We start from the raw sequence: 15,006 nt of genomic DNA, 5'->3' as shown, positions 1-15,006 counted from the left end.
TTCCTGTTCGTTTTTATTTCTTACCAGGTTGGTGTCTAATCTTTTAGCTACTACTTTTGTAACCTTTGTTTCTCTGTTGGTTTTTGTTTTCTTTCTCACAGCTTTCCTGGTCTCTCTGATCCATTTTTTTCATCTTCTTCCATTGTTTTATTTCCTGAGCCTTTGTACGATATGTCATTTCCTTGAGCCCTTATATCTCATTGAGCTCATGTTTCATAGAAGACTTTCTTTTCATTAAATTATTATTATTATTTTTTAAAAGATTTTATTTATTTTTTAGAGAGGGAAGGGAGGGAGATAGAGAGAGAGAAACATCAATGTGCGGTTTCTGGGGGTTATGGCCTGCAACCCAGGCATGTACCCTGGCTGGGAACTGAACCTGCGATGCTTTGGTTCACAGCCTGCGCTCAATCCACTGAGCTACGCCAGCCAGGGGTTACCTAGTTTCTTGATGTGTACTTTTCTGTTTCCTTTGTACTTCTTGGTTTTAGTTGTTTTTAGTTTCAGAAGGAGAGCAAAGATGTCTCTATTAAAATTATTATATCAAGCTCTGGCTGGCGTAGCTCAGTGGATTGAGCGCGGGCTGCAAACCAAAGCATCGCAGGTTCAGTTCCCAGCCAGGGCACATGCCTGGGTTGCAGGCCACGGCCCCCAGCAACTGCACATTGATGTTTCTCTCTCTCTCTCTTTCTCCCTCCCTTCCCTCTCTAAAAATAAATAAATAAATAAAATATTTTTAAAAATTCTTATATCAGATATTTTATTTTAAAGTGTTATTACTATTAAAAATACGCACATACCTAAATGGTTAACTTAATTCTGACAGTATTGAATTAAGGATTTTTAAATATTAACTAGGGAGTTTTAAAAGAGTAACTCTAAAAATAACTTTTTACATTGATGACTAAAATGCATTCGCATGCCTTGAGCATTATACTTAAAGCTTTTTTCTTGTCATTTGCTACTTAAACTGAGTTACCTTTAAATGCAGAATCACATTACTGAATTGCTTGAATCCTTCTTTTAGGCGTTTCATCAAACGGGTATACGTGTCTTTGCCAAATGAGGAGGTATGTATCTGTGTGTGATTTTTTTTTTTTAAGCAGAAACAAGAACTGCCACCTTGACAATATTGAGTCTTCCAGTCTACGGAACATCCACTTTGGAAAACAATCTTGCAGCTTCTTATGAAAATAAGCATAAACTTAGCATAACCCAACAACTCCATTCCCAAAAATCTACCTAAGACAAATGAAAGTATATGTTTATAGAAAGGCATGTACAAGAATTTTTATAGCAACATTATAAATAATAGTCAAGAGTCTAAATATTCATTAATTGGTGAATGGATAAATAAATGAGGTATATCCATTTAATGGACTAGTATTTAGCAGTAAAAGAAATGAGCTACCTTTATATGCTATAATGAGGATGAACCTCAACCACGTTATACTAAATGGAAGACGCCAGATGTAAAAGCTTACACATCATGCATTATTCCATTTGTATGAAATGCTCAGAAAAAGTAAATTTCTAAAACATAAAATAGATTGTGATTTGTTAAGGCCTAAGGGTAAGAGTGAGGATTAACTGCAAGTAGGGAGGGGGTGAACTTTCTGGGTTGATAGAAATATTCTAAACTAGATTATGGTGATGGTTGCAAAACTCTACATTTAAGTCATTGAATTATAGACTTACAGTGTGTGAGGTACATGTTATATGAATTCATACTTGTATAAAACTTTTTTTTTATTGTGGTTGTCTAGTTTAGACCTTTAACATCCTTGATAGTAACAGTAGCTATGGTCTTAGTGATTTATTTGGATTATCTTTACCTCCCTCAGGAATTCTCAAAAAGTGGTAGTTTAAAACAACATGAGTGAGGCTCTAAAAGGTAGAGTGATTTATGTAAGATCATTCAGCTCCTAAATGAGTTGGGATTTGAACTTGATTCTTGGAATTTTATTAAGCTAATTCTTAGGAATGATAATCTTTTAACATTTCTTTTCAGACACGACTACTTTTACTTAAAAATCTATTATGTAAACAGGGAAGCCCATTGACCCAAAAAGAACTAGCACAACTTGCTAGGTGAGTAATTTGATTTGGTCTATTGTACAGCTTTTTTTTTTTAACCTGTTTCTGGGGGTATAAAAGGACTAAATGGTAATGAAAAAGATATAAAATTTTTTTAAAGAAATCTTTTTCTTTTTTGTTTAAGTTCAAGTATAAAATGAGTAATCTGAAAATTTGTCTCATCTTCTGCTTCCTGTACTTTCTTTCTTATCTCCTTACACATAAAGTATCTACATTTTAATTTCTAGATCCTGTATAAGACATGACCTAAATATCTATGATAGTATTGTATTCTTTTTATAAACATAATAAAACTTCTAAGTGGTATAATAGTAATTTTAAAACTTTAAAGTATCTCGTATGTGCTCACATGAACACGTTTTCATATAAACTTCTTTTGCATTACACATAATTTTTTAGCATTTACATCTTTAACTTTTTTTCATTGATAGAATAAATTTTTTAATTTTATTTTTTTAAATCAATGGTACACTCTAGTAGTAACTTGAATATAGAGGATGCGTTCATGAATTTTAATAACTGGAAAAATCTCAAAGTTATTTAAAATACTCAATAAGTATGTGAGTGGCTAGTAATTTTAGTAAACACTCTGATAACTATGATAACTATGAACAAACAGATTCATCTTTTGGAAATACTGAGATCATTCTTGACATTCCAATAAAGAATTCTGCTAATAATGTCTGATCTGTGTAGTTATTTAACATAATATTAATACATGATAAGTGAATACTTTCTTTCCCTGTTTTATTTTCCTCTTCCCCTTTGCCTCCCTAGTTCTTAGTTCCCTTTGATAATCTCTTGGCTGCCCAGGATTCTCTACTGTGGCATCTCATTCAGGTGTGCCCATTGTCTTCTACCGCAGACCCTTCCTTCACCTGTCCTACATTTTTAAACATCTACTTTGTGATGTATTATAGAATTATACACTGGAAACCTATATAATTTTATTAACCAATGTCATCCCAATAAATTCAATAAAAAAAGTTAAAAATAAGTAAAAAAATAAAAGCAAAAAAACAATAATAAAAAATAAAAAGAATCTACTTTGGCCCTTATTCTATCAAGTCAGTGCTCTTTATCAAGACAAAGACTCATTAACTTACACAGAAGTAACTGGCTGTGTGTCAGTTGGCCAGCAATGGCTTATAGGTGTTATTACCTTTACAGGGGATGTGTTTACAGTGTAATAGATACTCTTGGAGATGATAGTATGTATGTGTTAATCTAAAAGAATGGTTGCAGCCCTGGCTGGGCTGCTTAATTGTCTGGAGTGCTGTCCATACACCAAAAGGTTTTGGGTTCAATTCCCAGTCAGGGCACATACCTAGGTTGCAGGTTTGGTCCCTGGTTCGGGTACATATAGGAGGCAGCCAGTCCATGTCTGTCTGTCTGTCTCTGTCTCTCTCTCCGCCCTCTCTTCTTCTACCGACTCCCTCTCTTCCCTCCCTCCCTTCCCCTCTATCTAAAATCAATAAACATATCTTCGGGTGAGGATTTTTAAAAAATTTAAAAGAACAGTTGTAATATTGAAAATCTGAGGCATTATAAATGAGGAGCCAGCAGTAGACTGTTTTGTTTCTTTATAGCAAGTGGGCCTTTCTGTGCTCTTAGATTACATAGCAGCCTGGTTAATGACAAAGGTGAAGTAGGTTTTATCCTCTTATTACATGGAGATTTTAAATCCGCAAAGATGAAAATAATTTGCTCTTTTAACCCATTCTCAGAATGACTGATGGATACTCAGGAAGTGATCTAACAGCTTTGGCAAAAGATGCAGCTCTGGGTCCCATTCGAGGTATGTGTACAAGACCTTGAAACATTCATAACTCTTCATTAGACCACTTTAGAAGTTTAAGAAGTCCCTATGGAGAGATCTTTATTAGTAGGAAAGCACTGAAGTCCTATCAGTGGAAAACTTCAAACAAAGTAGTTTCTAGACTTAGGTCAGCAAATTTTCCTGTAAAGGGCCTAATAGTAAATATTTTGGTTTTGTGGGCCACATATGCTCTCCATTGCATATATATTTTTAAACAGCAACAACAACAAAAATAAAAGCCAAGAATGTGAAACTGGTTTTAACTCACACACTATACAAAGACAGTCCATGGGTTAGTGGACCACGCCCCCTTGTTCAGACAACGGGTTTCACTTGTTGATAGTAACTAAGCAGCAAAAAACTGAAAGAAAATTTTTCAAGCAAGCAAAAAAGAATATTAAAGGGAAAACATTCTTAACATTTTTTGTGCTTTTCATTTCAGTATTCTAATATCATTTGAAATTAATATGTCTAAGGGAACTCATATAACTATTATACTTTTATCATTATATGTTAACTTTTGAGGAATTGCTTGTTGATTCTGAAAAGCCACAACTGATCATTTTTAGGTTAAGTTACATTAAACTCACTATGATCTCACTTACAGTAGATGTTCCCAGCTACTTTTCCACAGCCAGCATAGTCAGGTATACGCTAAGATTACTGGCTATAATGATACAGTAGAACATGGAACATGAAACTTCCAGAATACATCTACAGTGAAACAAGGTACTGAATTAGAGCTGCTGCTTTGGAGAATACTAAATGTAACTTTGAGAATGTATTTTGAAACACCGAGTAAAGCATTTTAGTCAAACTTTCTTGCTGCAAGCCTTGTTCAGATAGAGACTGAGAAACAATAGCTAATATATAAATCATTTCGATTTTTAGAAATTTTATCTATTTTCTAAAGCAGACAAAAGTTGTAGATTTAAAAAAAGCTAATGCTTTTTTTTGCAAAAGTTGCATTCTTTTGCAACAATTGTTGCAAAAGTTGCATTCTTTTAAGTTTACTCTTGAATTTGTGAAATTTTTTGTTTTTGGACAATATCCAAAAGAAATTGAATGCCTTCCAGTTACTACTAAGAAGGAATATTACTCTAAGCTTTTACACATTGTATGTGCTCTTTATATATGTCTCTTTTATTGATGATTTATGTTGAACAGATACTCTTAGGTCATTGTACTTGGTTTTGCTCTTCAGCATTTTAAACTTGAAAAAATTTTAAGTGGTTGATTTTTATATTTTACAGAACTGAAACCAGAACAAGTGAAGAATATGTCTGCCAGTGAGGTATACTATTTTACAATTATCTTTTCTTACTTTTGGTCCTCTTTGTTATAAGACAAATATTTTTTCGGGATTTTAGAGTTTGTTTGATTAGAAATTAGAAAAAAATTTACTTTGCTTCATTTCAAAATGTGGAGACCTATTCAGTTACAGTATCTTATGTTGTTTATGGATAATGGACAAAAATATTGTACACAGACATTAAATCATTTTCTAACAATTCATATTGTATAAATACTAAACAAGAAAGCTATAGGAAACAAAGATTTTGTACATTATGAAAGTACCTTGTAACATATTAAGCCTTTGATGTTCTATTTTGTTTTTCAATGTTTTTCTCCTTATAAGAGCAATACAATTATCATTGTAATGCAATTTATTATATTTTCTTAATATGGTAGGTCCTCTTATGAGATGCTAAAGAATTTCTTTTAAAAATTAGTGCCTACCTATGAAATATAAAATTGGAAATGCGGAATAATAACTATGTGAACAAACTTTTAAAATCAACTTGCATTATATTTGTAACGTATTTTTTTAAACTTTTACTTATTTATTTATTTTTAGAGAGGAGAAGGGAGGGAGAAACAGAGGGAGAGAAACATCAATGTGTGGCCTCTCACATCCCCCCTACTGGGGACCTGGCCTGCAACCCAGGCATGTGCCCTAACTGGGAATTGAATCAGCAAGCCTTTGGTTCGCAGGCTGGCACTCAATCTACTGAGCCACAGCAGCCAGGGCACACTGTATTTTTTTTATTGCCCAAGTTTCAATAGCTACTGAGGAGACATTGAACTCTTACAATAGAGAACAAGTGCATTTTGGCAGACTTCTTCAAACTTTTAAGTGAACTTGATGTTGTCTTCAGGTATTTTGTATATTGTGCATAACCGCCTCTATTACTAAGTCCTCAAACTTCTTGCAGCCACCCTTCCACTTTAACAATTTAGTTTACCTAAAGTGCATTTCACATGCATAGGAGAAGTAGGAATAGAGAATTCCATGAACCCACTCCAGTGTTCATCTACTATTACCTTAAAAATTTACATTTAAAGTTACATAAATTCCAGGTCCCTTTTATCTGATTCATAATTTTAATTCCACGTTTTTTCTGATTTTTAAATATGTAAGTACTATACAACTTGTGTTCCCAAAGTGTCTTAGGGGTTTTTAATATTTTGCATATACTTTATTAAGAATATCCCATAATACATTATTTTTTAAATATTCTTATGCTCATAGCATGAACTTAATAGTACTTTTATTTAAAATATTTTATTTGTTTATTTTTAGAGAAGGGAAGGGAGGGAGAAAGAGGGAAAGAAACATCAGTGTGTGGTTGCCTCTTATGCACCCCCCACTAGGGAACTGGCCCACAACCCAGGCATGTGCCCTGACTGGGACTCGAACCAGCAACCCTTTGGTTCACAGGCTGGCATTCAATCCACTGAGCCATACCAGCCAGGGCTTTAATAGTACTTTTCAATTCAAGAAGTAAGCATTGAGCAGGAATTATTCCTTTCCACACACCACTCCCCCTGACTTGGATCCAGGGCAGGTAAACTTGATATCTCATACTCTGGCCTCCTATATTAAGTTTGAGGAAAGGCCCATTGTGTGACATTGTAGGCCTCTGTCCCTTGAAAAGACCAATAAATAAACTAGTCAAGGCAAGAATGACCTAAAACCACCAACTCTCAAATAAATTTCAGTAAGAAGTAGTGTACAAGTTCTCAAGTGACTTAGCAGGCAGAGTCCACTCAGCCCCACATCTGTAAGTGTCCTTCACTCTGTCTCAAGCTCCTAGGCCACGGCATTTTATCTGAACATCCTCTGGAGGACTGTTCGCTTCTACCTATAAATGGAATCAAATGCTTTCATACACTTTCATTAATATCTTATATAATTTATGAAATGAAGGAGGTGGCTGATTAGGGAATAATAGGAATTCTTAGGAAACTGTTATTTCATAGTTAACCTTTTTGTATATATTACCTATCCTAAGAATATACATACAATCAAACTTCAATAACAGTTTTCTTTTTCACTGAACAAAGTCAACCTAAATATAGTTCTTGTTTTATTTGAAGAGTAATTTTGAGTCTATGTTCTTTTTTAGTAGCTTTTTTCTTATGATTATAAAACAAGGTAATTCTATTGTCATAGGTATTTACAACAAAAATTTACCCCAAAATTTAGCAGCTTGAAACAACACATTATCTCACATTTTCACAGAGTCAGAATAAGGCAAGTCCTCTGCTTCAGGTCCTCTCAGAAGGATGCAGTCAAGGTACTGGCCGATGGTCTCTTCCAACGCTGGAATCAAGATGTTGGCTGGCACTCTAGTCTTCGCAAGGCTCAGCTGGGGAAAGATCGGCTCTAAGCTCCTTGGTGTGATTCTTTGCCAGATTCATTTCCCCTCTTGGGTTGTTGGGCTGAGAGCCTCAGTTTTCTCTGGCTATTGGCTGAAAGCTCTCTTCACTTACTTGTTACATACATCCCATCAAAGAAAGAAGCCAGGCAGACGAGAGAGTGCCAGGAAGAGGGAAGTCATAGTCGTTATACCTAATCCTGCAGGTGACATTCTGTCACTTTTACTGCATTCTGTTCTTAGGTCCAGTCCACACTCATGACAAGAGATGGAAAGCGTTAGGAGACATGTCAGAAGATGTCCGCCACGTGTGTAAATCAGATACAATTTTTTTATGTTTAAAGGTAACACGTGGCCAGTGAGATCTGTTTTTGTATGAAGATGAGCCCTCTCAACACTACACGACTTCGAGAAGCACTTTTGCTTTCTGGGAGCAAGGCACATCCTGACTTTGCTTATTCCAAGACATGGAATCAGCAACTCTCTAGGAACCCTTGTTCATTTTAAGGAAGAATAATATTAAGACTCTGTGTGTAGAAATGCATACTTTGTTTTGTGTTAGTACTGGTGTTAAATTAACCCACTCCAATGACAAGAGCCTGAAAATGCACATTTTTAAAAATATCATTAATTCAGTTTGATAGAGTACATTTCAGTATTACAATGTAACATATCTAGTTGATTTTTTAATCCCACACCTAAAAATAGAATCATAGCTACTATTTTAAAAATATATAAGTCAGCCCCGACCAGTGTCACTGTCCCACAAAGTGAAAGGTTGCCAGTTCAATTCCCAGTCAGGGCATATGCCTGGGTTGTGAGTTCAGTCCCCAATGGGGCAATCAGTGTTTTTCTCTCACATTGCTGTTTCTCTCCCTCTTTTTATAAAAATAAATAAAATTGTGTGTGTGTGTGTGCGCGCGCGTGCGTGCCATAACATTTTAAACTAAATTTCAGGTAACGATGCTATTACTGGTATCATCCCACTAATTATGTATAGTTAGGTTACAGTGTTACAGCTATTAGTTCTATTGTATACTTTTATCCAGTTAAAGTTTATTTTTAATCTAATGGGTTTATAGTTAATACTTGATAATTTCCTTTCTAATAAATCTAGCTTGAGTTTTAGCTAGAGTATTAGTGAGGCTTGAGAATGCAAAACTATGAACCTATGCACAGAAAAAATTGGGAGGAGATAATGAGTGGTTGTATATCTAACGGCAGAACCATGAGTGAGTGACTCTTTCTTTCTGCTTGTCTGTAGTTTGTCAAATTTTCTATAATGAACGTGTGTTGTTTTTATGATGGGAACATACTATGATTTAAAATGTTAATACCTAAGAAACTAAACACATGTAATAAAAGTGTATTATAGCATTTTATTAAGATTTGTTATGTAGCAACCTTGCCTAATACATAGAGTGGGACAAAAGTAGGTTTATCATTGTTTGCATTGAAAATAATACAATGATTAATAAATAATAATACAGGAATAAACTCGGTTTCCCATACTCACAACTGTAAAGCTTCTTTGCCTCACCCTATGTATGTAAAATAATACAATTGACATGATTTTCTAAAGAATTTGTCGATATATATTTGTATTAATAGCATTATTTAACCCATTGGGTAACTACTGTATATGTTTCATCATTTGTATTGTCATGTGCTGTTTTATAATCTAGATGAGAAATATTCGATTGTCTGACTTCACTGAATCCTTGAAAAAGATAAAACGCAGCGTGAGCCCTCAAACCTTAGAAGCGTATATACGTTGGAACAAGGACTTTGGAGATACCACTGTTTAAGCAAGTACCTTTGTAAGCCTGCATAACATTTTACTTACGAAGAGAAAAACACACCACCTTCAGTGAATAACTGTAAGCTACAGAAACTCAGCCTAAGTTTACAGGACTTTTCAGAGTCTTAAAATCATTTGTGCATCCAAAAAGATAAACCATAAAACAAATTTAAATAAAATATACAATGCAAATGGATTATTTTGTTTAAGGCCTTCTTGGCTTAATGGTCATGGTTATCCAAATGGGCAGTGTAAGTTAGAGCACAATAAAAACTGATTCTGGTCTTCTTTACCAGTATAGTCAGAATGTAAATAATGATTTGTATATTGTGTTGCAGATGAAAGTATTCCAGAGACAGGAAGTGGTAGAAGACACAAGAGCCATGGGTTGTCTTCTGATGTCTTTTTTTATAACAGTAAATTTCCCTGTTTTCCTGTCCTACTGTTGTCTTTACTATGGGTGATTGGAAGGCCAAAATTAAGTTTCTTTTTTTTTCCTTTTCTTTTTACAAATTGTGTGCCAAAAGAAACTTTTTTCTGGGTGACGGTTATAGGAAAAAGGATTTTGGAGGCTTTTTCTTTGTAAATTTACAGACATTAAACAATTGTTCTTTTCACTTTTTATTTTTCTAGTACCTTACTACCCAACAATTTAGAAAACGGTATGATAGCAACAAAACAAGTCTAGTAAAATAGAGGAGAAATTTGGAGGTTTTGAGTCACTCTGTCATACAACATGTAGATCAATCCTCATGTGATCGCAGTATGTTTTTCTAATATATTTGTCAGGAATCTCTTGTAGACTGTTAACTTATTCCTAATGGAATTTATTTTCTGCTAGAATTATTCTAATATTTAAGAAAGCCAATTTTGACAGCTGTAAAAGTGGTTCCTGTGCAAGAAAAGGAAGTGCTGGGAGCTAGGACATTTCTAATTTATTGCTTATTGCTTTCTTACTGTTTACAGGATAATGATAAGCCAGTGGATCCACCATCTTTTGCTCTTAATAATTATTAACCCCTTCAATGAAACTTTAAAAATTACTGAATTTTTATAAATTGCATACATTTTATAGGTTTCTTGTGCTCACTTTGTTAAAAGGTTGTAGTCTGTTAATCTGCCTTTTGTTTCCCCAAAATGTATGGTAATTCTGTTTCTTGTTTGTGTAAGTATGCCTGAATTTTTATTATGCAAATGTCATTGTAGCAAGTAGAGACTCATATCATTGCCTTTTAAATATTGTAATAAAGGCAAATGGATATTTGCCCTTAGTTTACTGGTTAAAAAAGTTTGTTTACAGAAATTTTCTTTGGTGCTTTTATGTAAAATGTCATGGGTGGAAAAAATAGTTTTATAATAGAAACAAAGATTTTTCATTTAGGAACTATCTTTGGATTTGAGAGAACACATTAAAATTAAAACCTTGCCCCTACTAGATGAGAATTTTATAATGAAGACATACCTTCTTAATTTTACTCTTGCTCTTCTTAAAGATTTATGTAAATACAGATGTATGGTTTCTTAACATCATATGGGTTTTATAGACATATTTTAAATTATGTCCCTTCTAATCATGACTTTTGAACTCCCTAGATAAGAAAAATTAGGGTTGAGATAAATGGAAAAACATTTTAAGCCCAAACTATGCATGCTTTAGATCTTGAGTAGTATTTCTTAAAGGTCTCAAAAATTAAAATGTCAATTATAAAATATTGATAATCAAGATGATAAAATATACATGGTGACAAGAATTGGAAACATCCCAAATTAAAACATTTTCAGTAAAGCTCAAATTTAATTTTAACTTACTTAGAAAAGAATTACTATTATTGATACTTGGATAACTCAGTCATATTAAAGGTTTATGTGCTTCAAGCTCAACTTTTAAAATATCTTTAAAATGATCATAATTCTATCTGGAATAAGTTAATGTAGCTCACTATTTTTATTGGGAAAGTTTTTAAGTAACAAAGATTTCAAAATATTAAAATAAGTAAAAGTCAAGTTAATATTGTCATAAACATTGAGTCAGATGTAGAAACATCCATCCATGCCTAGAAGTGATTTTACTTACCTGATTGGGTCTGAAGTTGAGCTTAGTGCTGGAGAACTATTTTCTATGACTTACTATGACCAAGTTTTATTTTCAGCTATGTGTCTTTCATAGAAGGGTTATGAAAATAGGATAATGATAATAGTAGGCGGTGTAAGGGTTTGGTTTGGTCTTTTTCACCATAGGAGTTGCTGAGGTTGTTCGAATTAATATTAGACTTAGATTGTAACCTTTTAGATTTTGCATTGAGCTATGTGTCATACAACTTCCTAAAAGTAACACTTAAACATTAAATTTTAGCATGCTCTTCATGTTAATATGGCAGAGTTTTGTAAACTGAATTAAAATTATTGATGTACTGGACTCTTAACCAATGGAAAGAATCAACACTATCTTTCAAGGTATTTAAAAGGTAAAAGTGTATTCTAAGACAATTTGCCCATTGAGGTTATTCCAATTTCTGACTTGAAAATATGCTTTGTTTTGGGGATGAATTGGAGGAAAAGCAGATGCTAGAATTCTAATTTAAGTAAATATATAGTAGTCTTTGTTTATAGTGTAAAATTCTTTATATTTTGTACAAAAACTAATTCTTTTGGTAGAATGAATCATTTAGTGTTTGGTTTTGGACTCTGAGTCAAAGATTTTTCCTTTAAATGCTTGTCTCAATTTTAATGTGGTCTTTTGTACTTCACAAGAAATGAATTAAAAGGTTCAGTTACATAAAGTGGGGTTTATCCTAGTGGACTGGAAATAAAGTATAAACTTTATTTTGCCTTTTTTTTATTTGAACCATTTTGAGATTTTAGAGGTTGCAGTCTGGTAATGAAGGAATAGCTTTATATTGGACTAATTCTTTCTCTCACCAACAACAATTATAAACTCTGAATAAAATATAAAAATGATTGGAAGACTCTAGAGGCAACAGCTGCACAAACTAATACACTAAAAGAGATTCACATTTACTAGCTTTTACCTGGAAGAAAATTTCTAGTTTGTGCTGTGTGCTTGGAAGTAGAATTCAAGCAGAGTATGACAGTCTTGCTCGGCTGAGGAGTCATTAGGGGCTTCTAGAACCGCTGGAAATTAGGAAGGAAGTCTTGAAAAGTAGAGTGCTTCACATAGATAAGCCCCCCAATCTGCCTACAAATTCCTTTCAAATTGAACCTGTGCAGTGTGACATTCAGAGGAACCCAACAGAAAGCAGCAGTTGAAGTCTAAGGAACTGAACAGAGGTGGCAACGGCTAGGGTCATACAGAGTTTGAAACTCAGATTACAAAGCTTAAAACCAAGCTTTTGGGTCGGCTGTGATTGGGTGTAAAAGGTAGAAAACTGTACTTGAACAATGATTAAAATAAAATAAAAAAATACTTATAACAAAAAAACCCCAAAAAACAAAAAACCAAGCCTTCACAGCTTCCAGGTTATCCATCAGAAATTTAAAATAGAGAGCCAGAACAAAACAACATTCTTTAGAAGAAAACAGTAATCAGTCTTTGCAATATATCAGGCATAAAGTCACACTAAACAATTACTAGGAACACAAAGAAAAATTACATGAGCCATAATCAAAAGAAAATATAGAAGCAGATCATATATGGGAATTAACAGAAAATTATTTCAAAACATTTAAAATATGTTAAAGAATTTATAGGAAAAGATGCGAATTGAACTGATTTGGAGTCTCAGCAAAGAAACAAACTAAAAACAAAGTCTGGCAATGAAAAAAATTTGAAATGAAAAAATAGTTACAAATTTAAATTACAAATAGTTGCAAATCTGAAGTTACAAATTTCACTGGATGGGCTTAACAATAAACTGGACACAGCAATCTGTATTGTATTGGAGGCATACAATTATCAAACTGAAGCATAGAAAGAAAAGAAAGCGCAGGTCTGAGACCTGTGGAACAGTATCAGTTTAATGTATCTGTAATTTAGCTGCAGAAGAGGAAAGGAAGAGAATGGGACAAAAATATTTTAAACAGTAAAGCCTGATAATTTCCTATTAATGTGGAAAGATACCAACTTAAAAATTTAAGAAGTTCAGTGATCCCAAGCAGAATAAATACAACGAAGATCACATGTGGTTGCATCATATTGCAAACAAAATTAAAAATTAAAAGCAGCTAGGGAAGGGACATGACATTACATTCAAATAAATAGTAAGAGTGATGGCTAACTTCATCAGAAATAATAAAATACAGGAAATGATGGAATGACATCTTTAAAGCATGAACATTAACCTAAAATTTCAGACTTAAAATATGAAGGCAAATGAAAGCTGTTGCTGATAAATGAAAACTAAGAATATGTTGCCAGCAATCTGACATAAATGCCTTAAGAAATTTGTCAGCTGATGGAAAATGATCCTCAGGGAACTTGCATCTTTAGGAAGGAATCAGAACTTTGAAGTGATCTGTGTCAGTAAATACAAAAGATATTTTTTCTTAATTTCTCTAAATATCTACGGGCTTTTTAAAAAACAAAATATGGGGGAGGGCAGTATAAGGGGACTAAATGGTAATGGAAAAATATATAATAAAGGTTAAATTAAAAAAATAAAACTTCAGTGCCATGTGTGGTATTTATATGTAGATGTAAAAGAATACAAAGTAGCAGAAAGAACATGGACAGTAAACGGAATTATAATGAAATACTATTATACACAAAGTGATATGCTATTAAGGTAAGATAGACTGATTAAGGATGCATATTATAATCTCAAAGTCCAGAAGAAACCCAGCACCTGCCTCTTAGAGTCCTCCCAGTGGAATTAGAGTGCGTGCACTTAATTCCTCCAGCGTCATTTTATGACAACGTGTGAAAGGGTTAGGCCTGTGTTAGGCAACAGAAAATAGCTCTATCAGGGAATGATGGGAAACTTCTCCGAAGTGCAAGTAACCAGATGCCAGCCAAGGGCCAACCTTACAAGCAGGACTTTCAAAAGAATAGCAGTCTTGGGCCTACTATTGTAACTTTTTCTTCACAGTGGTTCAAAATGGTCCGCAGCTAGTGTGATTTAGTGGATTGAGCATGGGTCTGTGAACCAATGGGTCGCTGGTTCAATCCCCAGTGAGGGTACATGCTTGGGTTGCAGGCCAGGACCCCAGTTGGGGGTGCATGAAAGGCAACCACACATTGATGTTTTGTCCTTCAGTTTCTCCCTTACCCTCTCTCTAAAAGATAGATAGATAGATAGATAGATAGATAGATAGATAGATAGATAGATAGATAAAATCTTTAAAAAATGGTCACAGAGGAAAGAGGACCTTATTCACTAGGTGAGCAGAAATGACCTGGCTGAAGAATAAGCACACAAGCATAGAAAGACCAGTGTCTGCGTGGGGGAAAGTGTCAGCAGAGAGGGCAGATGGGTTACATGCAGGATACCTCACCAGATAAGTCCAAGTACTTACCAGTGGAGCCCCCTTTCTCACTGTCAGAGAAAGTAAGTAATTATGAATCTGTGAGGTGGGGTTGGAGTTGAATTTAAGAGTAGAAATTCACAATTTAAGATATGTAAAAATAGGGGAAATGTATGTGAATGTGCATGTGTGTGCGTGTGTGTCCA

General features: G+C 34.0%; 1 protein-coding gene across 5 annotated transcripts in view; it reads left to right on the top strand.

Moving 5' to 3' along the window:
* The window catches only part of SPAST (spastin), a 60,834-nt gene extending 48,632 nt beyond the window's left edge, over positions 1 to 12,202 (top strand). For 4 of the 5 annotated variants that reach the window (XM_045828097.1, XM_045828095.1, XM_045828096.1 and 1 more), the window contains 5 exons: positions 1,028 to 1,070; positions 2,012 to 2,091; positions 3,825 to 3,895; positions 5,170 to 5,210; positions 9,264 to 12,202. In XM_045828097.1, coding sequence (XP_045684053.1) covers positions 1,028 to 1,070; positions 2,012 to 2,091; positions 3,825 to 3,895; positions 5,170 to 5,210; positions 9,264 to 9,386 — 358 coding nt within the window. In that variant the 3' untranslated portion in view covers positions 9,387 to 12,202. The remainder of the gene's footprint in view (positions 1 to 1,027; positions 1,071 to 2,011; positions 2,092 to 3,824; positions 3,896 to 5,169; positions 5,211 to 9,263) is intronic. The other variant, XM_045828094.1, reaches the window with a different exon arrangement.
* The last annotated feature ends 2,804 nt before the right edge of the window (positions 12,203 to 15,006 follow it).

Source organism: Phyllostomus hastatus, unplaced genomic scaffold (genome assembly GCF_019186645.2).
Source record: "Phyllostomus hastatus isolate PE091 unplaced genomic scaffold, TTU_PhHast_1.1 phas_scaffold_78, whole genome shotgun sequence".
NCBI lineage: Eukaryota > Metazoa > Chordata > Mammalia > Chiroptera > Phyllostomidae > Phyllostomus > Phyllostomus hastatus.
Note: the sequence above shows the minus strand (reverse complement) of the source record. Positions and strands in the feature narration are given on the sequence as shown.